Source organism: Anopheles coustani, chromosome 3 (genome assembly GCF_943734705.1).
Source record: "Anopheles coustani chromosome 3, idAnoCousDA_361_x.2, whole genome shotgun sequence".
Classification (NCBI taxonomy): Eukaryota; Metazoa; Arthropoda; class Insecta; order Diptera; family Culicidae; genus Anopheles; species Anopheles coustani.
This window is the reverse complement of record NC_071288.1, coordinates 59280846-59302978: the sequence shown is the minus strand read 5'-3', so window position 1 is coordinate 59302978 and position 22133 is coordinate 59280846. Positions and strand designations below refer to the sequence as shown.

General features: G+C 43.5%; 4 protein-coding genes across 4 annotated transcripts; 2 read left to right on the top strand and 2 right to left on the bottom strand.

The window, feature by feature from the left end:
- Positions 1-254: 254 nt before the first annotated feature.
- LOC131259434 (valine--tRNA ligase) lies at positions 255-4079 on the bottom strand. Its single transcript, XM_058260932.1, has 4 exons — positions 3815-4079; positions 3382-3549; positions 1364-3307; positions 255-1294 (listed from the first exon to the last, which is right to left on the bottom strand). Exons 1-4 carry the CDS (start codon positions 3986-3988, stop codon positions 440-442), a joined length of 3141 nt encoding a protein of 1046 aa, XP_058116915.1. The 5' UTR covers positions 3989-4079; the 3' UTR covers positions 255-439.
- A 427-nt stretch (positions 4080-4506) lies between these two features.
- LOC131259438 (origin recognition complex subunit 3) lies at positions 4507-7193 on the top strand. Its single transcript, XM_058260938.1, has 4 exons — positions 4507-4570; positions 4638-5236; positions 5298-6674; positions 6761-7193. The coding sequence occupies exons 1-4, from the start codon at positions 4544-4546 to the stop codon at positions 6855-6857; spliced, it is 2100 nt and encodes a 699-aa protein (XP_058116921.1). The 5' UTR covers positions 4507-4543; the 3' UTR covers positions 6858-7193.
- Positions 7103-12056, bottom strand: LOC131259430 (serine-rich adhesin for platelets-like). Its single transcript, XM_058260928.1, has 2 exons — positions 11946-12056; positions 7103-11886 (listed from the first exon to the last, which is right to left on the bottom strand). Exons 1-2 carry the CDS (start codon positions 12000-12002, stop codon positions 7276-7278), a joined length of 4668 nt encoding a protein of 1555 aa, XP_058116911.1. The 5' UTR covers positions 12003-12056; the 3' UTR covers positions 7103-7275.
- A 433-nt stretch (positions 12057-12489) lies between these two features.
- Positions 12490-14517, top strand: LOC131259449 (pyruvate dehydrogenase E1 component subunit beta, mitochondrial). Its single transcript, XM_058260949.1, has 6 exons — positions 12490-12817; positions 13205-13366; positions 13438-13624; positions 13690-14034; positions 14103-14183; positions 14252-14517. Exons 1-6 carry the CDS (start codon positions 12635-12637, stop codon positions 14353-14355), a joined length of 1062 nt encoding a protein of 353 aa, XP_058116932.1. The 5' UTR covers positions 12490-12634; the 3' UTR covers positions 14356-14517.
- The last annotated feature ends 7616 nt before the right edge of the window (positions 14518-22133 follow it).

The following is a 22133-nucleotide window of genomic DNA, read 5'->3' as shown; positions in this document are numbered from 1 at the left end:
TGAATAAATGAATCTCATCAAAAGATTACAAGCAACAACACTAGTTTAGAATACAGTGCATTCAAAGAACAATTATTTTAAAACTGATACAAAAACCCGCCCTTTATAAGAGAAAAGATCATATTAACCGGAGAAAATTTGGTTCAGAGTCGGATTCAAATACTTCATACAAGTTTTTTTCAAATTCAATAAAACTTGCACGAGTTCAAAGGAAGAAAATAAGAAAATTCTAGAAACAACAATAGGGTTAATTAAACATGATATAAAGTTTTATTGCCAAAAGATAATGATAATGTATGCTTGGTAATTAACTCCCCGTAATAAAACGACCGAATAAGCGACGAATAATAAAACGACCAGCCTCCCTGTGAAATGCGGTGCGTTAAACGGACAGTTGCTACTACAGACAGACAGGTATACACCAGCTGAGTTGTGTGTTTCACATCAATTTCAATACGTCCATGGCGGCGGCCAAACGTTCAATTTCCACCTTTGATTGATCCAGCTTTTCTTGATTTGCCTTCCGTACATCTTCGGGCACTTTGCTGGCGTAGTTCGGCACGGCAATCGCCTGCTGCAGCTTGGCGATGGTTTGCGTTAGCGTTTCCCGTTTTTTGGTCATCTTTTCGATCTCTTTGTCCACCTCGATCAAACCCTTCAGCATCAGGTGCACCACACACTGGCCCGAGATGGTAAGAATCGCACATCCCACCGGCGGCACCGTCCCGAAATGAACCTGCGAGAATGCCATCGTTTCAAGCTCGAGGGTAAATTTCTCCAGCGCACTTCGAACGCCCTCGTCGCTGCAAATAAAGTACGCGTCCGTTTTTGTTTTGTTCGGGATATTGTAATCGCTGCGCGCCGACCGAATGTCACGTGCCGTTTTTTGCACAAACTCAAAGCCCTTCTCAAGCACATCATCCTTCCAGGCGGTCGTGGCTGGTTCGGGGTAAGGTGCTACGCATATACTCGGCACAGTTGTAGTATCGCCACGCGGCAACCGTTGGTACAACTCTTCCGTAATGAATGGCATGAACGGCGACAGTAGCTTCAGGCCAAGATTGAGACACGTGTAAAGTGTTCGCCGGGCAGATGCCTTCGATTGTTCGCTGCCGGATTGGAACACAGACTTTAAGCACTCCAAGTAGACATCACACAGATCGTACAGCCAAAAGTTGTAGCAAGCGTTCGTGGCAAGAGCGAATTCGTACTTTTCAAAACCTCGATTCGATATCTCCACACATCCGGCCAATCGTGATAGGATCCATCGATCGATATTACTTTCCGTGCCATCCTAAAGAGAGAAGAAACAAAGTGATCGTATTATATTTAATTCTTCATTGGCGTGATACGAAAACCTCACCAGTGTTGTGGTAACGTCATACTTCTCCGTCCCTTGGAAGTACATGAGGGCAAACTTGGTCGCATTCCATAGTTTGTTGCAGAAGAAACGATATCCCTGTACACGCAAAATGTCGAGGTTGATATCGCGTGCTTGCGTCATGTACGCACACAGCGCAAACCGCAACGCATCCGTACCGCACTCGGGAATACCATTCGGATAGTCCTGCTTCTGTCCCTCCTTTGCCTTGTCGATTTCACGCGGATCGAGATTGGAGTCGTAGAGCTGCTGATGCAAACCCTCCAACGATATTCCCATGATCACGTCCATCGGATCGATTACATTACCCAGCGATTTGGACATCTTACGTCCGTGCGCATCGCGTACCATTGGGTGGAGGAACACCTCCTTGAACGGCAGTTTGCCCAGTAGCGTCAGGCCAAAGAACACCATGCGGGCAACCCAGAAGAAGAGAATGTCGTGACCAGTCTCGAGCAGCGTCGTCGGGTAGAAGAGCTTCAGATCGTCGGTGTTGTCCGGCCAGCCGAACACGGAGAACGGGAACAAACCAGAACTGAACCACGTGTCCAACACGTCTTCATCCTGCTTCAGCGTGATGAACGATTTTTCCACCTTCAAAGCGGCAGCGGCCTTAGCGTGTGCCTCTACCTCAGAACGGCCCACGAACCAGAGGTTTTCTTCACTTAAATCTTTCGGTGCCTTTGATGGATCTTTGAAGATAACCTGATAGGCAGGAATTCGATGGCCCCACCAGAGCTGCCGTGAAACGCACCAGTCGCGGATTTCGTCCATCCAGTGGTACCACGTTTTACGGTGTACCTCGGGCGTTATCGTCAGTTCGCCGCTTTTCACGGCCTCCGTTGCCTTGGCTGCCATTTCGCTGCACTTGACGTACCATTGGGGCTTAATAAGCGGTTCAACGATGTCCTTGGAGCGTGAACAGACAGGAACTACCATCGGATTATCCTTCGTATCCCGGTAGAGACCTTTCTCCTGCAGTGCAGACAACACTGCCTTCCTCGCATCGAAGCGCTTCATGCCCGTGAAAACTCCATAATCGCCCGTAATAATGCCATCGTCGGTGAAGATGGTAATGAAGGGCAGGTTGTGTCGCTTTCCGACTTCGTAATCGTTCGGATCATGAGCGGGTGTGATTTTTACAGCACCCGTACCGAAACCCATCTCGACGAACTCATCGCACACGATCGGAAGCTTGCGGTCGCAGAAAGGATGTTGCACGAACTGCCCATGAAGGTGCTTGTACCGTTCGTCCTTCGGGTGGACAGCGACAGCCGTATCGCCAAGCATTGTTTCAACGCGTGTCGTTGCTACAACAATTTCCTCATCGTTCTTACCAATCACTTTATAAGCGAACGAAACCAAAACACCGAATTCTACCTTATCAGCGTACCCCGGAATGGAAAGTTGCGTGCGTCCCGATATTTCCACCTTATCAACCTCAATGTCCGAAATAGCCGATCGTAACGTGCAGGACCAGTTTACTAATCGACTGCTACGGTAGATCATGCCCGTCTCGTGCATTCGAACGAATGCCTCGGTGACGGCTTTGCATAGCTTCGGATCCATGGTGAAACACGCTCGGTCCCAGTCAAAGGACGAACCCAGCTTCTTCAGCTGATGATAAATGCGATCGCCCTTGTCGTTACGCCATTGCCAGATTTGTTCAATGAACTTTTCGCGTCCCAGATCGTGTCGGGTTTGTTTGTGTTCCCGCCACAATTTCTTCTCCACGACGACTTGCGTAGCAATGCCCGCGTGATCGCATCCTGGTACCCACAGTGTCGAACGACCCTTCATTCGATGCCAGCGGGTAATACAATCTTCGATTGCGTTCGTTAACGCATGGCCAAGATGCAGCGAGCCAGTTACGTTCGGCGGTGGTATCACCATCACAAATTGACCATTCGGATTGTTCAGCATGCGCTATGGAAAGTCAGTCAAAAATATACCGTGGACTGCAGCGTATGGAAAACATCATTGATAGTATTCAAGCTTACCCCATACTCTGGCTTGAAAAACCCTTCCTTTTCCCACCAACTGTACCATGCTGCTTCTACGTACTGCGGACTGTAGGCATCCGGGAATGGTCCAGATAAATCCTTCTTTTCACCTTCACCAGTAGCACCAGTGTAAACAGCGGTTTCCTTCGTTTCTTTAACTTTTTTCTAAAAATAAAATTATTATTATTATCAAATACTGCCTTTTCCCTGGTGGAAAAATAATTGGAAGACAGTAAAATGCCAACGCAGCATTCACTATTCATCGCCCAGTATTCCTTTCACTTTGTTTTAAATTACGTTGACGGGATTTTATAATATTTGATATGCCATTTTCTAAAGTTGTTTACTTTGTGCTTGAGAAATTCACAATGATCACATCCCGTGGGGTTCCTACTGGGTGCATGATGCAACTCTGCGCATTCTAACGTACCTCCACTTTCGGTTTCGTAGAAGCCTGCTGCTCTTGCTGCTGCTTTTTGTTCAACTTTTCCTGCAATTTGGCCAACTTGGCAGCTTTTTCTGCTTCTTTTTTAAGCTGCTTTTCGGTCTTCACCGGTGCTGCAGTGGATTCCGCATGTTCGGTTGCACTAGCCGGGTTCGACATGATGCTGATGTTACCCGGTACCGTTGATAGGAATTGGTAACAAAAAAAGTAGCAAATGAACTTCACGACTGTTTTAACCCGTCCTGATATGTTGAGAGAAGGTTTATTGTCGTTGCTTGGCAGACGTGAAGGAACTGTGCTATGAAACTTTCACAGAAAGTGCAACACGCGACTAGTTCAAGTTGTCAACATGTACGCCAAGGCGATGCATAATACAGGTGCGTCGATAGGAATAGTTGACATTTAATTATTCTTAAAATTGACTACCCGTAGGCACGTCCACATCTACTTTGGATCGTTGGGGCATAGGACCACATCAATATCCATAAAAATTATAAAGGTTTCAATGGAGGTATCGTAGTAGTACAAGCAACAGAATTTTATTTATTTTCTGGTGATTTAGCGTTATTTTATTCGACCTGATGTTTCTTTTTGACTCTGCTCCAGCAGACAGCTGTTTACGTCAACAGTACATTTTCGCGCCATATTTCTTCATAACTGTTTGCGCCGAACTGTGGTGCTCGTGTGCGTCGACAAAACGATTATTTTTCAGCAATGGAAGCAACTAATTCAATTTCTAAAGTACACAAATTAGATGGTTTAGTAATGAAGCGTGTGCATCTTTCTTTATCTACTGTTTTTCTTTCAGGGCGTATTCGTGTTCAAGAATGGAGCAACTCATGCCAAAGGAGTTAGAAAAGCAAAACCGGCCGAAAGTTTTCTTTCCTCTTCTGTGAGGCGGCAGCCATGGTATCGGAACTATCGGAACCATTGGGACAAAATACAAACAATGATTGACGAGATTCAGAGTAGCAGCTACGGAAAAATCCTAGATGATTTGCTGGCATTTATCGAGAATTCGTACAATTCGCAAGGCTATGATGGTGTCTTGCCTACTGCAGCGTTATTAACGGGGATCAATCAGATTGACCATATGTCCCAGTTCGAGAAACTTGCCAGCCGCATTCGAAGCAACACATTTTCTTACGTAGTGCTTCTGCAGTCCCGCGATGGATCCAATCTTAAACAAGCCATCGAAACCATTGTCGAGGGGTTTGTGGAGGAACAGACCGAAGAATATGCAGAGGAGAAACTGTTACGAAAAAACCAACTTAATCTGGTGGTTCTTAAGGCATGGTATTTAGAAAAACATAACCAAATGGAACGAAAGCCAAACCTTACGGTAATACTGTCGGATTTTGAGCTATTCAACCCGTCGGTGTTGCAAGATATCATAATAATTTTAAAGTAAGTATTTTCTATTTCTTATCAGAGCTAATATAATCAAACACTTTTTTTATATTTTTAGCTCATATGCTACATCACTGCCATTCGTACTGATTTTTGGCGTAGCAACATCTATAACAACAGTCCATAATGTTCTACCATACCATGTGACGAGCAAAATCAAGCTAAGCATTTTTCAATCAGAACCGTCGATTACTAATCTTAACACTATCATCGATAATGTACTTCTGAGGCCCTACTGCCCTTTCCATCTTTCGGGACGCGTATTCAAATTGTTGCTTGACATTTTCCTATTTTACGATTTTTCGGTAAACCGGTTCGTTCAAACATTAAAGTATTCCTTCTTCGAACATTACTTTGCCAAATCCATCAACGGGCTGAGCACAATCGTTGGCGATGAGGATGAAGTGCATGAGATGGTCAATCAGCTATCAACGGCTGAATTGGATAATATTCGGCAGTTACCTTCTTTCAGACCTTTCGTAGAATCGCTGCAGCACCCACAGGAAGTTGTCGATTTCCTCACCAACGATGAGCATTTAAAGCGATCGCTGCCAGGAATGTTGATACAAGTACACAACTATTGGTTCACGTTTCACTGTGCGTTGGAAATACTGCAAGCATTGGTATCCGATCTTCCCAAGGCACCATTGGGGAAACAACTTCGTGAACTCTACTGTCTCTGTGTCTACGGAGATGTCACAGAGCTGCCCGAATTCAAGGAATGCATTCAGTTGCTGCTCTTTCTTTCGAAGGAGGAAATGTTGCAGAAGGTGAAAAAGGTGCTCGAAATTGTGCTGACCTACGTCAGCAACAACGATCGGCTAAGTATGGAAGGATGTTTGGTGTACGACGTGGGACCAGTCGAGCAACTGGCGAACGGATTGGTCGTTCTGTCGGATGAACTTGATGCCGCTAGACACGAGTATATTTTGGGTAACCGGCAACAGGATCAGCAACAGCAGCAACTCCTTTCGCCTAGCATGGGTCGACAAGAGCTACGTGAAAAGTTGCTAACGGCCGCCCGTCACGCCAAGAGTGAGTCCGAAGTTACTCGTGCCGTTGGCCGACTGGTTGATTATTTCGTGCGAGATATCTTCCAACGATACCTCCGCCCACCAAACAGCCGTACGGTTCCGCTGATCGAATTGTTCCTGTTCAGTGATAGTACTACCGTACGACATCATATGGTAGGTACACCTAGGGCCGCCATACATACCGCTCTGAACAATCCTCAGTACTACACGCAATGCGAATGCTGTGTGCTAGACAATGAATACAGCATTGTTCCAACGATGCCGGACCTCTCTATTGCGTACAAACTGCACCTGGAATGTGGGCGTATGATTAATCTGTTCGATTGGATGCAAGCATTTCGTACTGTTGTTGAAGATAATCAAGCGGACGAAGGAGAGCGCAGTATTGATCCAAAAATTCAGTAAGTAATTCCAAAAAATTTCCCTCCCTGAGTTTATGAGTAATGTTATGTTGTAACAAAAATTATCCTCTTTTCCTCCCTGCCAGGGCTCGATTCACACGGGCTGTTACGGAGCTACAATTCCTCGGATTTATCAAAACTTCCAAAAGAAAGACCGATCATGTTACAAGACTGACTTGGTAATTTGGATGATAAACTGTATCGCGATATATGCATAATTTAATTTATACTAATTGCACTCTCGTGGACGGGGAAAACGGTAAAATTGATCAACAAATTCATTACGATTGTAATTTCCTTTTGGGATATAGTTGAAAAGAACAGATAATACTTTTTTTTTACAATTTCCTCGGATCGATTCCCACGCCACACATTCGTTTTTAAAAGCATCCTAAATGAATAATAATCCTGTAAGAGTGAACTGAATAATGTTATTCCGGAGAGTACGTATACTTAAGATTAAAACAATCTCACTTATATTAGTTTTCTTTTAACATTAATACACAAAATTTAGTTTTCTGACAAACACATTTTTCTTATTCAATTCGTTACATAACTTACTCTCGGCGCATCGTAACATTTTATGTACATTTTTTAAACATCAGTTGCCCGGTCTATTGATGTACACACGCATCAATTTTGGATTTTCTCTAACTATACGTACGTCGCGAACAAATCGCACGGAAGATTCCGCTTTGTGAGCTACGCTAGTATCCGTGTCCACCGTTGAACCACTTGCCAGCGACAGATTAAGGGAAAAGTTACACAAACTTTTCATGGTCGAAGCTGAACTGGGTGATACTACCTCAGAGGAGGTACTGGTTGCACCCGGTCCAGCAGTTGCTTCACATTGTTGTACTACCGGCGTTTCTACTGTTACTATCGATTGTTGTTGTGTTTCAAATGTTCTAAGAGCATTTGTAGTCGTGGTTGAAGTACAACAATCGCCCAGCACTAATGTGCTGAAAGTTGGCTGAATGATCGTGGCGGGTTCCTTCATTTTCAATGTCGTATCTTCACTACTGTTTTTATCAACAAGTTTGGGTAAAGTTTCAATTATAGTTTTGCCTACTACGGACTCAGAAAACAAATTAGTAGGATACGTTGCGATATTAATTTCCTCATCTATTTTTCGTCGTTTAGGTGATGAAGGAACCCGGGATCGTTTACGTGACGTAACCGGTGTAGTACTATCCTCAGCCTGAGGTAGACATGCCTTTGATCTATGTGACGGGCTGCTGGACAATAATAATTTGTTTTTAGGCGTTTGTGTGATACATCGGTTTTGGGATTTGACCATAACTGGCATTGTCAGTACGGTGGAAGAAGATACGGTAGTTTTACCTGCTTTGTTAGTTGATTTCTGTGACTTATGGCTAATGGCTGGTTGGTTACTGCTGGAATGCTTACTTACAGTAACACTTTCATAGGTATGAACATCTGCTTCGTTGATGTTAATCGAAGCAGTTTTCCCCTTATTTACTGAATGTTTGCGCAAGCTCTTGTCGGTACATGTTGGTTTTGAATCGAACTCACAGAAATCACCGTTGGCCAGTGTATGTTTGTCTTGGGTGTGCTCTTGAGGGGCTTTGTAAGTTACTGTCTTTGTAAAGTGCAGTACTTCGACACCCGCCTGCGGCAAGCATGGTGTTGGACGTCCCAAAGGTGCTGTCCAAGATTTGCTGTTCAACGTATCCGGCACTGCTACTGGTGCTGTCCCTGCCAAACCCTGTGCCGGAACACTCGATGTCGAGTGATGAAGACGGGCCTGTGGTTTAACGATAAGCGGTGTGGATGATGCAAGCAAATGCCGCGGTGAAAAGTGTAATTTCTCCATTTCGTACTCTATTGTCGAACTACTGTTCATACAGCCTTGTTGACTGTCCTCGAGTTCTATGTGCTCTTCATCGTTAACCGTTCTCGAGGAGGTTTCAAATGCGCATAGCATAGGTGTCGGAAGTGATTGTTGAGGTGAACATTGCGATTTTATAGGCGAGCTTACCATAGCCATCGATGGTACATTCGATGTTGCATGCAAGGGGTCACTACTTTGTGCCAACGTGGTTGATTGAGATTTCATGTGAATTTTATCAAGCGTGGAAACAATCGGCAAAAAAATGGATGAAAAGAAGGTATCCGAAAGTTTGCTTGATGCCGCAGAGCTCAACGTACTCTCGTCGTTAGTATCGTGTTCGTTCTTTTGTTTCTTATGCACAATTGGCGAGGAATCTAAGGATGGTCTCCTTTTCTTAGAAGCAGAAAAAATACCGTCGCACTTTTGAGGCCTTTCGGGGCAAAACATTTTCCTCAACCGGCCTCTTATAGACCCGGAGGCATCAGAATTACTTTGCATTACCAACTTTTCACGTTTTTTCATATTTACATTACTATTGTCTCTAGTATCTTGCTTTGAACGTTTTTCATGACTAACGATTTCTTGCTCCTTTGACTCCAACTGTGTAGCGACTTCTGTAGCTTTTGCTGGTGAAGTAAGCTTTTCCCTGTCTTCCTGGCTGCCTGTAAACGTTGTGAAATAATTTTGAATCGACATGTTCTTTTCGTTATCACCTGTTCGCTCTTCCAAATTAACGGATTTACTGCGAGTGCGGACACCTTGCTGATGCTCGGATCCACTGTCTGTACCATTTGTTGGCTCAATTCCGAATTCGGGATGTTTTTCTTCGATACTTTTAGTTGTTTCTATCGTTTTCATTAGTGTCCCAGTAGGTTCTAACAATAACGCTGAACGTTGGGAACTGTCTATTGTTGGTTTTGGATTTGAAGGTTCTTCGGCGGAACACTTTTCCGGTGCCAACAACTCATTTCCGATGTTGGCGAATAAGTTAGCATCGGTTGGAGGTTCTTCGGCGGAACCCTTTTCTGGTGCCAACAACTCATTTCCAATGTTGGCGGATAAGTTAGCATCGGTTGGAGGGATGGTCACATTTGTTCCACTCATAACAGTGGCAGACGAATCGCATACATCAGTTTGATTCTGAACTTTTGGATCACTATCATTTTTGTTCGCGGAGCTATAAACTGATTGACTCAATTTGCCAACGTCAGACCGTTCGTTGGAAATGAGTGAATTATCGTCTTGTTTATCTACAACTCCATTTTGTGACTTCTGTTCCTTTAAATGACCTTTCTGTGTTATATGTTCATCATCGCTACGCTGCTTAGCTTCATTATCAATTAAGCTGCTCTGTACTGAATTGTTCTTAACAATCCTGGATTCCTGTTGCAAACATTGAACATTTTCTAGGATTTTTTCCCCTTCTGTTTCTGTCGCATTTTTGGTAGAAGTAGGGTCTGGTGAATCATATATTATAGCTAAAACTGTTTTGATAATTTTATCATCGTCTTTTTCTGATAATTTTTTCATCTTTTTGTCAAACTTTGAACTTCTTAAATCCATCGGTTCAACTGTTTCCTGCATAATGTAATCGATTTTTTCCTCCTGTTCTTTTTTGTCGTCATACTTTACGTCAGTTAATGCTGTTTTGTCTTCTTCGATGTGAGATTTGTTTGGCTTGCAGTTTAAATCTTCCTTAGATTTGCTTTCCTCGATGCCTAGCTGAACAGTTTCCCGCTTTTTTCCAGTTTTGTTCTCATCAGTGCATTCTTTATCACGTTTTCCAACCTCTAATGGTACGTCAGTTATGGTTTGCATGCAAGATTTCGATTTATCATCAGCTTCTTCGCCAAGCTGGTTTTTGGGGTCATTAGGAACCTTCTCAACATCAACTATCTGTTTTTCTAGACTTAATTCACGATTTGCTGAAATGCCAAGTTCTAGTGCTGGTTTTTGTTGAATGGAACTTTGCATTAGTATTTCTTTTGACTTGGAGCTTGCATCCGATAATTTGTCATCTAACCTATCATTTGCTACGCCAGACGATTGATTGTTTTTCAGATTCGATTCTGCAAAACTTTCTGCACTGTCGCATATTACAGGTCGTTGAGAGTAATCAGTTATTATACAATCAACGAAATTTGTAACTGTCGTCTTCACAGCCTTATGTTTGATAAGAGAATTTGCAGATATTTGTTGTTGTTCTCCACAGAGTAGCGGATTTTCTGCGCTTTTGGTAAACATTTCCATTACACCGGGAGTTGATGAAAGCGCACTAGTTAAAGTAGGTCCAAGCATCGTTTCACTTTCTGTGTGTCCACTAACTGCGGCACGATGTGGAACATAACAATCATTGTCAGTTCTGCTCTGTACAATTGGTTCGATCTTGCGAGGAATATTCTGCCTCTCTGATGCAGGTAAGCTAACTATTGTATTCTCGGCGGCTTCATGGAGCTTCTTAACATCTTTATCGGTTTTGCATTCACTTTTTGTTTGCGTTGATTGTTCATTACTTTCCTGATGTTTTACTCTTTTCTTGCGGTCTGCGCAGTGTAAATTTTCTTCATGACGGATGGTGTTTTGTTCGTCCTTAAAAAGTTTATCTGTAGCCCTGGACGTTGGTCTTGCATCGCGTGATTTACTTCTCGATGTAGCGCCCCGATGATCTAGCTTCTGGCGACCACTGCCAGATTTACGATCTAAATAGTTATTGCTGCTGGGCTTACGATCGTCGTAGCGTTTATCATTGTTTACATAATTGTCACTGTAGTCCTCTCGGTGTCGATCTCGTTTACTTTCCTGCTGTCTATGTGGGATATTCTCTCGATCGCGATGTCGTTCTAAGCTACGATCAGCTTCACGAAATCTTTCACGAGCCTTTCCCCGATCATGGTTTCGATCACGGGCACGTTCACAATTTCGATTCCGATCACCATCACGATCACGATCCCGACGGTCTCGGTCTCGTTCACGATCACGATCTCTATCTCGGTCATGTTCTCTAGCTCCACCATATTTCTTAATGTGAGACGTAAACTCGTCCTCAATTTGCTCCACCTGTACTCCAATATGAATGAGGCGAACGTACTTCGTTTGCGTACACTTTGAAACTCGTTCCACTTCTCGTACAATATTGTGGCCCCGGCGAAAAACGGTATCATCGCATTTCTTACGAAAGTCAGCAATGGTGTTATCTTTGCGCTGTAGTTCAGCTTTAGCAGTTAGCAAGAGAGACGAAATGTTTTCGGACAAAACCTTGTTTTTTTCTGCTAATGCTTGTTTTTCATGTTCCTTCTCCAAAACTTGAGCTTCCAAATGCGATATCCTTCGTTCGAGCTCTTGCACTTCGTGGCGCTCCTGAAAACATGAAGTTTTGTTATCTTACACATCAAGATATATCCATATTAACAACGTACCTTCTTTACTTCTTCTTCAATATCATTGAGGTCTGCGTAGATATCGTATTCATCCATAATTTTCCAGTGATCAGTATTTCATTTCATATAGTCAACTAACTTTTCTTCGGGTGTGATACAAAGGATGAAGAATTGTCAATACTTGCATTTATTTACATCGATTGACAGCGCAATTTTTGGCGCGAAACAATCTGACCAAGATTTTCATAAATCGTACAACTTTGCACCTAGGAAAATAAAACATCGCGTGAAAGTGTTTGAATTCAATATTTGGAATTGTAAATATTTTGCTAGTCGTTTTATTTATGCATTTATCAATCCTGTAACATTACGTGCACATAAGTTTGCGCTCATTTATAAACGCATGCGAGATTAAATTGTAAAACATAATTTTGCCTGCTTCGTGATTTTCTTAAAACATCGCATCAACTGTCAATGTCAAAGTCTCACCTCACACCAGTACTCACCTTTGTTATTTGACGAGCTTTCAATGTATGATAACTGTCACTGTCGTGAACTAATTCGCAAACCCGTCGTTCGGCATTCGCAAATACGAATCGAACCTTGCAGTGGATTTGTCGTGTACAAGTGACCCATTACGGCTGCCGGGTATTTCTGTGTTGTTTCTGCTTCAAACAAAAAGAAAGTAGGGAGCCGTGGTGCTGTTCGAACAAACGCCTTAGATCACAATGATGCTTGCAACCGCCGTACGCAATCTATCTCGTCGGTCGTTTTCGACCTCCAGGGCTGTTGCGGCACAGCAGCTGACTGTCCGAGATGCCCTCAACGCCGCGCTGGATGAAGAGATGGAGCGGGATGAAAAGGTCTTCCTGCTCGGCGAGGAAGTGGCCCAGTATGATGGTGCATACAAGGTAAGAATATGGAAACAAATACACCGGATTACGATCAATATCTTTTCACATGCGGATCGATGAAGGCTAAGGTTACGTAAACATAGCATTTGGTGGCAGAACGAAGAAAAGACGGGAAAGAAGAAAAACCAGCTCGAGGACAAAGGAGGGTCACCGATCTCCTATGTTTTGCAAGATGATGTTAGCAAGTAAAGAACAAAAACTATGCGTAAGTGAAGGTTATCTAACCGATCTGAGGAAACTCATCGAGATTACAGCAGGGCTAAGGGGAAACCGAGTGGTCTATGACGACAGCAGAATGCAGGGGTGTATGCGTCGCGCGCCGTGTTGAAGCAAATGTGTACGTCACGAATCCTTCTGATTGTTTGTTTACATTCTCTTTGCTAGGTTTCTCGGGGCCTGTGGAAAAAATACGGAGACAAGCGAGTGATCGATACGCCGATTACGGAAATGGGTTTCGCTGGTATTGCGGTAGGCGCTGCTATGGCTGGATTGCGCCCAGTTTGTGAATTCATGACGTTCAATTTTTCGATGCAGGCCATCGATCAGGTAACGAGATTTTCTCTCCGGAATAGTTCGTGTTAAAACTGTGCCACTCAAAAAATACGTTCTCTTTACAGGTTATCAATTCTGCTGCCAAGACGTTCTACATGTCTGCCGGTACGGTCAACGTGCCGATTGTGTTTCGCGGCCCCAATGGAGCCGCAGCTGGTGTCGCTGCACAGCATTCGCAATGTTTTGGCGCCTGGTACTCCCATTGCCCTGGATTAAAAGTTGTCTCCCCATATGACAGTGAAGATGCTAAGGGTAAGTGTCTGATTTAAAATATATTTTCCTTCATGCGTAACTTTGTGTTGTGATTTTGTTTGCAGGTTTACTGAAGGCAGCAATTCGTGATCCAGACCCAGTGGTAGTGTTGGAAAATGAAATGGTCTATGGCGTCAGCTACCCCGTTTCCGATCAGGTTTTAGACAAGAACTTCATTCTACCAATTGGAAAGGCAAAAATTATGCGTCCTGGCAAGCACATAACCCTTGTCGCGCACTCAAAATCCGTCGAAACCGCGATGTTGGCTGCTGGTGAACTGGCAGGCAAGGGCATTGAGGCTGAAGTAATCAATCTACGATCACTACGTCCACTAGATACGGAAACTATCTTCAAGTCGGTGCAAAAGACACACCATCTCGCGACGGTGGAGCAAGGATGGCCTCAGAGCGGTTAGTTGGCTAAACATAAAATCCAGCAGCGCTTTTGTTAATTTGATACATGTTTAATTTCGTTACAGGCATTGGATCTGAAATTTGCGCTCGCATTATGGAACACGAGACATTCTTCCATTTGGATGCACCGGTTTGGCGCGTTACCGGTGAGTATGGGACTGACATTTGATTGTTAGTAAAGTAAACTGACCGTAAATCCTTATTTGTGTATTAGGAGTTGATGTTCCTATGCCATATGCTAAGACGCTTGAAGCCGCCGCACTGCCACAGGTACCTGATGTAGTCACTGCAGTAAACAAGGTGCTTGGTGTGAAGTAAATGCCAATTCTATCTCTGGAATTGCGTGTCTACGCCCTACCGAAAATTTTAACAAACCGACTCTTCCTCGTAAGCACAACGCTATTGAGGGAACTCAATGTGTCTTCAATAGCCAATAGTAACTGCCTGGCTCCAATATATATTTAGTTTTGAAATCGGTAACTCACAATTTATGATATTTTGAAAAACAATTGCGCGGTGGATCAATGTGCTAATATTCGGAATGGAATCTTCATGAGCATGGTTGCAATAATGAGTTTATCTTTTCAGTCTGGAAGACTGGGGTGGGTTAAACTAGTGCTTCGTTATGTGATCTGGGTTATTGTCAAACTAAAAGATTGAAGTTATCGGAAAGTATCCACTTCTAATTTATTATCATAAACCATAATTTTGTCTTTTTACTTCAATCGAACATCCGGTATTGATTATACTTCTCTACTAATATCGGCAAAAATAGCTCGTTCCGATCCAATTTCACCTACGTATGTAATTAAACAACATACGCTACTCTAGTAAAAAACAATCTAACATAGGATGAATGCAACGAATCCATTAATTTTCGTTTAACAGACAAGCTTGTGTGCACTGGCAACTTTGTAAATAACCAAGCGAAATTATATCCGAATGACGCTGTTTAATAAAGCTGACGAGTAATGATTTCAAATAGGCACACAGGCACAACATCCGATAATACCATTAAAATGTGTAGTATGATGATTCATTGATGGAGATATTGAGACAAATAAACTTAGTCGGAAAATACTATTCTCAGGAGGAAAGCGTTGTTTTATCAATTTTCTTATTTTATTTTTTTTTTGAAATTTGATATCACTAGTATATAGTAGTCTTCCTCGGTTTTTCTCCAATTCTCCGGCATCTAAAAATCACCAAATATTTTTTACAAATTATAAATTTTAATTTGAGACACATACATTGCTTCTTATTACACTTCCTTACAGAATGCCGTAAAGAATTTAGTCCACACAATCCCACCTCAATTTAAGCCTACCACGCCTCCTCTGTCCTTGGGGACAGCCTAAAAGGACTTTCGGGCGGGGTCGTCTAGTGCCATTCGCATGACATGGCCAGCCCACCGGAGCCTGGCGAGTCTAATTTGCAGTACGACAGAGAGATCTCCGTACACCTCGTAGATTATATCGGTTCCTCCATTGTCCCTCCTCACATACCGGATCGTCAGGGTTATGTTTTACACTTTAAAAACTTAATCTTTATTCAAGGACGTTTAGACAAATAAAGACTTAATGACTATTCCAATGACTCCGCTCGATACGTCCGCTCACACCGGTGGTTGGAGAGCCAGAGCTCCGGGACCAACGCTTCGGTCCCTGTTCGTACCCGTGCTCCTTCTCAACCCGACCACGGCATCATCCGACGATGGCACTCATTGTCGGAGAGCCCGGGTTTATGGCTCTTCGTTGACGGCTCATCATTTATGATCATATCACCACAACACTCAGATAGATCCAAAAATCCTGAGCATCTTCCTCTCGAACACGGCTAAGAGGGTTTCGGCAGATTTGGACAGAGTCCATGTCTCGGAGGCGTATGTGGGCACTGGCACTATGTGTGTATGTGTAGGGTACGGCCTACTCCGGAACTTGTTAGAAAATGAGGATAGTGCGAAGAGGAAACGGGTCCAAAAATTCTGGGTTTGTCCAACGGTACCGGAGAACGCAAGTGTAGTGTCCACAGATCGCTACCCGCCAGGGACTTTCTGTGGATTACACTGCTATAGTTTTGCCCTGGTACACCAAGTGCACTCTCGGCTGCAAGTCAACTTTGAGCGAATTTGTCAAAGCAGTCAGTGTAGAATTGTAAACAACACGGAGAATATTATAAATTGTTGTTCTTCAACAAAATTGGTGATTAAACATCTTAAAAAGTGTAGTTTTGTATTGTTAAAAGTGTATTCAAGTAGTGAAGTGTGACTGTTCATCTCCACATAGCGAACTCTCCTCCGACGAACTGACGAACTCAGTTCCCGCAACAGCTGGGAAACTCGTAGGAAACTGGTAGGAAACTCTTGACAGCACTAGCAAAGCCCCTCGTTCTGACGTTTAATAACTGACGGATTGAGAAGAAGCGAAGAAGACCGAAACAAATGCGTGTCCACTTAAGCGACGGCTAGACACAGCGGTATTCGCACGAATATTCCCGCCGTCCAGCGGGAATCCCGCTGGACGACGGGAAACTCCATATGAAAAAAACGGATTTCGTTCCCGCTATCCCAAGGAGAGAAAAAATGGCGTTTCGACCCGAACCCATGAAAGTTCCATACAAAAAAACCCCTCCACAACGGAAGAGTTACCCCGCAACCACTCTTCCACCGTTTGTCATACCCCTCACTTCCTGATGACAATCCAAATGCTGTCTGCTCTATCGTTCCGTCCTTTTCTCTCGCGTTATGTTCCCAACAGCATAGACTTGTGCGTGTGAGCAACAGCCCGTTGAGGAATTGTTTACATTTTGAAACAAACGGTCGTGCAGTGTGTTGTTAAAACTTGGTTTCGATTTTGTACAAGAAATCCCTTGAAAATGCGGCTGAATACCGAATTAAAACGTTTGCGAAATAGTGGCGTTTTCTATCGGCGATCCGATAATCGTGAAAAAATGTTCGCATCGTAGCAATCTGCAGCAAATATCGAAGCTGTAGCTGTAGCTGCTGTACCTGTGGAAGCAATTTCTGCCAGTTGAAAATCGAGATGGAGTTTATGTGGATGAAATGGGGCTTTCAACACTACTTGATATCATAGATAATAATTTGGAGCGCAAGCGCAAGAACATTATTAGGAACCAACCGTAAGCCATCGATCGAGATAATGGAAATAAGCGGCGGCCCGTATTGGTATCATGGGATAGAAAATTTTTTATCTGTCCAACTATGGTAAGTTTGTTTCAAACAGTGCATTTTTGAAGCATTATAATTGTGAGTGTAAATAGCAAATTTTTATTTCTTGTTTTTTAGCAATGCAACACTTATTCATGCCAACATATATCAATGGATGGATTACCATTGCATAGACGTGGCAGCATGGAGTTTTGGCCAATATTATGTAATATCCATGAGATGCCGAAAGTACCAGTGATGACGAGAACTATTTTCTGTGGTAGGAGGAAGCCGACGAACGTTGAGGCATCTTACGTCTCATGGTCACGGAGATGAACAACCTCGTGGAATATGGAGTAAACATCAACGGGAAACATGTGTCGATACTGTTGACTGGCAGAGTTTTTCTTTCGGTATCGCTTGGGTCTGCTGCTAGTCTGCTTGGGTGTTAATACACGACTGACACGAGTTCAGCTTTTATTCAGTATCTTTTCTACACGTTACTACATTCGGGTTACCGTTTATACGCATTAATCCAATTCGCTGCATTTGACGTTTATAAATAAGAGTTCATTTCTCAACACCCTCTCTCAATCCAATTCTCTCTCGTAAAAACTTAAATTGGATTGCTTCCATGGGCTTTGTAAAAATATCTGCTAACTGTTCTTTAGTTCCTATACGTTCTATTTGCATAAATCCTCTTGCAACGAGTCTAGCCTTGTACTTAACGGAGCCATTTCCATTATCTTTCACTCGAAAGACCCATTTCGTAGTGAGGGGTTTTATACTTTCAGTCATAGACACTTTCTTCCATACATTATTCCTTTCCATCGATGTAAGCTCCTCCTTAATGACCACCCGCCATTGGTCCCTCTCTGAACAAGAGATTGCCTCATCAAAAGATTGGGGATTGGGATCTTGGCAAACTGCAGAAAAACTCATCTCGTAATCATTGTATCGTTGTGGTAATTTCCCTCGTGTCTTCCTTTTAGTTGAGTGACCCTCACCGACATCATTGTTGGAATACGGATAATCATCATTTTCCTCGGACTGATCCGAAACTGTCTTGAAACTATCCTCACTTTGGGCATGTCGTAGAACCGACTGCGCCCGAATCTTATAACTTGCAAACTCCGTGCGCACATCCTCAACTTCCTGCTGCTTTTCCGCGTTCGCTTTCCGCAACGCGCCTATCTCGTCCTCCAGTGTAAGGTTCTTTTTGAGAAGATTGCTTTTCTCTACCTCCAGCGCACCGCACACCTGCTCCTTATCAGCGGCCATCTGCTCCAAGTCGACACGATTGTTTTCCACCCTCTGCTTCAGGCGATCGTGCTCGTCGCCCAACTCCTCCAGCTGTCTCATCAGGTCAACCCGCTGGTGTTCGCTCTGGCGCAGCTTACCCTGCATCGTGTCGGCCTCCTGCTTGAGCTCGCGCGAATGCTTTTGCTGTGACTCGAGACTTTCCTCCAGCAGGACCAACTGCTGCTTGAGGCTTTTGATCGATTGCTCCTGCACGTCGATCGTACCCTCCAACTCCCTGACCAACGTTTTCTGCGCCTCCAGCTTTGTGTTTAGCTCGTTCAACGACCGCTCGTACGCTTCCATCTCGAGGCTGAGTACGTTGGCTTTCTTGACCGCTAGCTTGGTACGGTCGAGCTCTGCTTTCAGCTCCCTTTGCAGCTCCTGCTCGTCGGCAAGTTCCTTTTCTTTGGACTTTAAGCTTGCCTTAAGGCGCTGATTTTCGGCATCGATTTCTCGCTTTGCCAGCTGAAATGCGTCCTTTTCACGCTTCAAATTTTGTATCTGCGTTTGGTACTCCCGATGTCCCATTCTTCTATGCCATGTATGCTCACAGCTTTTCGTTTGAAACGCATACTCGCACGTGTATAGTTTATATATATTTCCTATAGCTATCGCTACAGCTACACACTTTCCGTTAGCATCATTGATAATACATTGATTATCCATAAATATAACTTTAAATCCCTTTTTTGTCAACGCACTCACAGAAATTAATCCTGTTGTTAAGCTAGGCACATACAAGACATCAGAAATATCGATCGTTCTTAATTCGTCATTGTCCGCAAGACAATTAATACGACCGCTACCAAAGCCCGCAGCTTCCACCTTTTTGCCATCCGCCATCGCCACTTCGGAACCTTGCGTGATTTCTAACTTCTGGAAAAAATCTTTAAAAGAAGTCATGTGCTTCGAAGCACCGCTGTCAATATACCATTCTTTTGGCTCTCCCTGGCCCACAATCCATGCGACGGGTTCGCTAGTATTAGTTACACTATTTGCATTCTCGGAACATTGCTTTTTAAACAGTCTGCAATTTTTCTTGAAGTGCCCTGGCTTATGGCAGTGATAGCAATTCTTAACCTCGGCCCCGGGGCCATTTTTCTTCTCATGGTATTTTAACACTGCGTTCAACGCCATCCCACCTTCACTGGAATTTGTTGCACCTCGTTCCTTCCGCTTTTCGAATTCGCCGAGAAGCTTCGATTTTACGAACTCTAGCGACAATTCATCCAACGGCTTCTGTTCCAACGCTGTGACGAGGGGATCGTATGATGGTGGCAGTGAGCACAATAGCATCGCCACTTGCCATTTCTTCGGTATGGGTTCGCTCGAGCCAGCAATCCGTTGCAGCAATTCCGAAAACTTCCGCACGTGCTCCTCCATGTTCCCTTCTTCGCCAAGTTGAAGAAGTGTTAGTTTCTTGAGCAGGTAGATTTCTGACGCCTTCTCATGATATGCTTTCAGCGCCTTCCACGAATCCTGTGCCGTTGCGCACTCCCTGACCAAACCAATTTGATCATCATCGATGTGAAGCCCAATTGTTGCATTCGCTTTCGTATCATCTTTTGTCCATTGTGCCGTTGGACTTTCTGGTTTTACCTCTGAAATAACGTACCAGAGTTCCTCCTTTTTCAGCAGCATCTCGATCTTATAGCGCCATGTCTGGTAGTTGTCATTTGTTAGCCTTGACACGGCTACACGAAATGAATCCATCCTGAACTGTCTTTTGTTCGCTTGTTGGCTCGAACAAGAATCCCTTGCAATAAACCGCAATTCACCACAAATTCAGGCTACCACGATACTTTCTAGACAACTGGGCCCATAACCTGTTGACTGGCAGAGTTTTTCTTTCGGTATCGCTTGGGTCTGCTGCTAGTCTGCTTGGGTGTTAATACACGACTGACACGAGTTCAGCTTTTATTCAGTATCTTTTCTACACGTTACTACATTCGGGTTACCGTTTATACGCATTAATCCAATTCGCTGCATTTGACGTTTATAAATAAGAGTTCATTTCTCAACAGATACATCTATGGGCCATTATTGCAGACACTCTAGCAAGAGCATTCATAACAGGTTGACTACATAACTTATCGGCAGTCAATTTCACATGTATTTAATTTTTCTTTCATTTAATTTTCACAGGTCACAGCAGTTGCCAGAAATGTACCGTCGTAGGTCAATACGTCAGCGTTGCTCGCACCATTGTATTTTCTGGGACACAAGCAACACAACGAACTGATGGAGGATTCAGCAAGGCGCCTATCCAGGACACCAAAGAACGATGACACCTCTTTAAGATTTAATTTTTTTTACATAGTCCAGGATGTCGTGGTAGCGGATCGTTTGCATCTTACCGATCTTAGCATCATGAAGCGACTGCTGGTGGGCTGGCGAAACGAAACAGTGGTAAAGTAATAATGCAAGCCTTGCAGACTACAAAACTCATGCAACTAATGAAAGAAGAGTTGTTCTCGGATTCACTTACCAGAAATCGATGGCTGAGATGCTGTATGATATGTCATCGTTTTGAAGGTTACCGTTGAAAGCTCCTGCTAAAAATAAATGATACACAGTATGCGTCTTATAAAAGGCACAAACAAAAAGTTTTATCTTTCTAACATGATTTCAATAATTACCGTTATTTGTCGATGCTGGTGGAATTTGAAAAGGTACACTGTGACGATGGAATGTCCTGAGCCGGTTTTCAGTTGTTTCGGTTGGTTTCTCATGGATTGTCACGGTGGATGTCGTAGAATGAATACTTTCACTCGTAACACTTTATTGGCGGGTGCTTTCTGAGCAAAACATGCTGCAGTCACTGTCAATCAAGTGTTAAAACCTAAAAAACAGCACAATGGAAAAATCAAGCACATTATTAAAATGCACAAACTTCGTCAAATTTTTCAACTACCAACCTCTAGTTTCATGATGTCATACTGCCTACTTTATTCCGCGCGTGCAATTTTGAGAAAATGTATCCATCATTACGTAAAATAAAACAGACAATCAACAAGACACTTTCCAACATCGCCGATGGATCAACCGGTCTGCGCATCGTATGGTATGTATAACGATAAGTGTTCAATCCTCACTAACCAAACAATATAAATTTCTCTTCAACAGCTAGCTCCAATGTAATGTATTCACGACCACTGTTAACCATGACCGCGACAGTAAAAAAAGAAAGAATATCGAATCAAGTGTGCATTACAGGAAGAGGCTGAGAGGAGAGTGAAGAGGGAAAGATAGAGGAATGAGGAGGGAAAAACAGACCTAGAGAGGATATTATTTTTGAACCTAGACGGATATTTTTTTCGAACCCACCATTTTGAATTTGAACCCACCATAAAATTTGAATCTGACAGCTCGTCAACATCGCCGTCAAATCGGGTCGAAATTTACTGCGCATCGTGCCCTGGACCGACCCGTTTTCGACGCGAAAACGGGTCGGACCAGGGGCCGGAAATATTTCAAAAATCCCCTTGGGATGTTTAAAAAACGCGAAACTACGACCCGGCGGGAACGGACGCATTTGCTTAATTGAAACGTTTCATGAAAAGTTTCATTCGCTTGCTACAACAACGTCGGTATGGGCAACGTATATGGATGCGGCCGATGTTGTTGG

What these genes read in the sequence shown, in the direction of transcription:
- LOC131259434 (XM_058260932.1), bottom strand. Translation starts at nt 3,988, where the DNA reads ATGTCGAACCCGGCTAGTGCAACCGAACATGCGGAATCCACTGCAGCA. An exon ending in CTACGAAACCGAAAGTGGAG is followed by an intron (nt 3,550 to 3,814) that starts GTACGTTAGAAT and finishes TTTTATTTTTAG; the next exon opens with AAAAAAGTTAAAGAAACGAA. An exon ending in TTTTCAAGCCAGAGTATGGG is followed by an intron (nt 3,308 to 3,381) that starts GTAAGCTTGAAT and finishes GACTTTCCATAG; the next exon opens with CGCATGCTGAACAATCCGAA.
- LOC131259438 (XM_058260938.1), top strand. Translation starts at nt 4,544, where the DNA reads ATGGAAGCAACTAATTCAATTTCTAAA. An exon ending in CAACTAATTCAATTTCTAAA is followed by an intron (nt 4,571 to 4,637) that starts GTACACAAATTA and finishes TTTTTCTTTCAG; the next exon opens with GGCGTATTCGTGTTCAAGAA. An exon ending in GATATCATAATAATTTTAAA is followed by an intron (nt 5,237 to 5,297) that starts GTAAGTATTTTC and finishes TTATATTTTTAG; the next exon opens with CTCATATGCTACATCACTGC.
- LOC131259430 (XM_058260928.1), bottom strand. Translation starts at nt 12,002, where the DNA reads ATGGATGAATACGATATCTACGCAGACCTCAATGATATTGAAGAAGAA. An exon ending in TTGAAGAAGAAGTAAAGAAG is followed by an intron (nt 11,887 to 11,945) that starts GTACGTTGTTAA and finishes TCATGTTTTCAG; the next exon opens with GAGCGCCACGAAGTGCAAGA.
- LOC131259449 (XM_058260949.1), top strand. Translation starts at nt 12,635, where the DNA reads ATGATGCTTGCAACCGCCGTACGCAATCTATCTCGTCGGTCGTTTTCG. An exon ending in TGACAGTGAAGATGCTAAGG is followed by an intron (nt 13,625 to 13,689) that starts GTAAGTGTCTGA and finishes TTTTGTTTGCAG; the next exon opens with GTTTACTGAAGGCAGCAATT. An exon ending in ACCGGTTTGGCGCGTTACCG is followed by an intron (nt 14,184 to 14,251) that starts GTGAGTATGGGA and finishes TTTGTGTATTAG; the next exon opens with GAGTTGATGTTCCTATGCCA.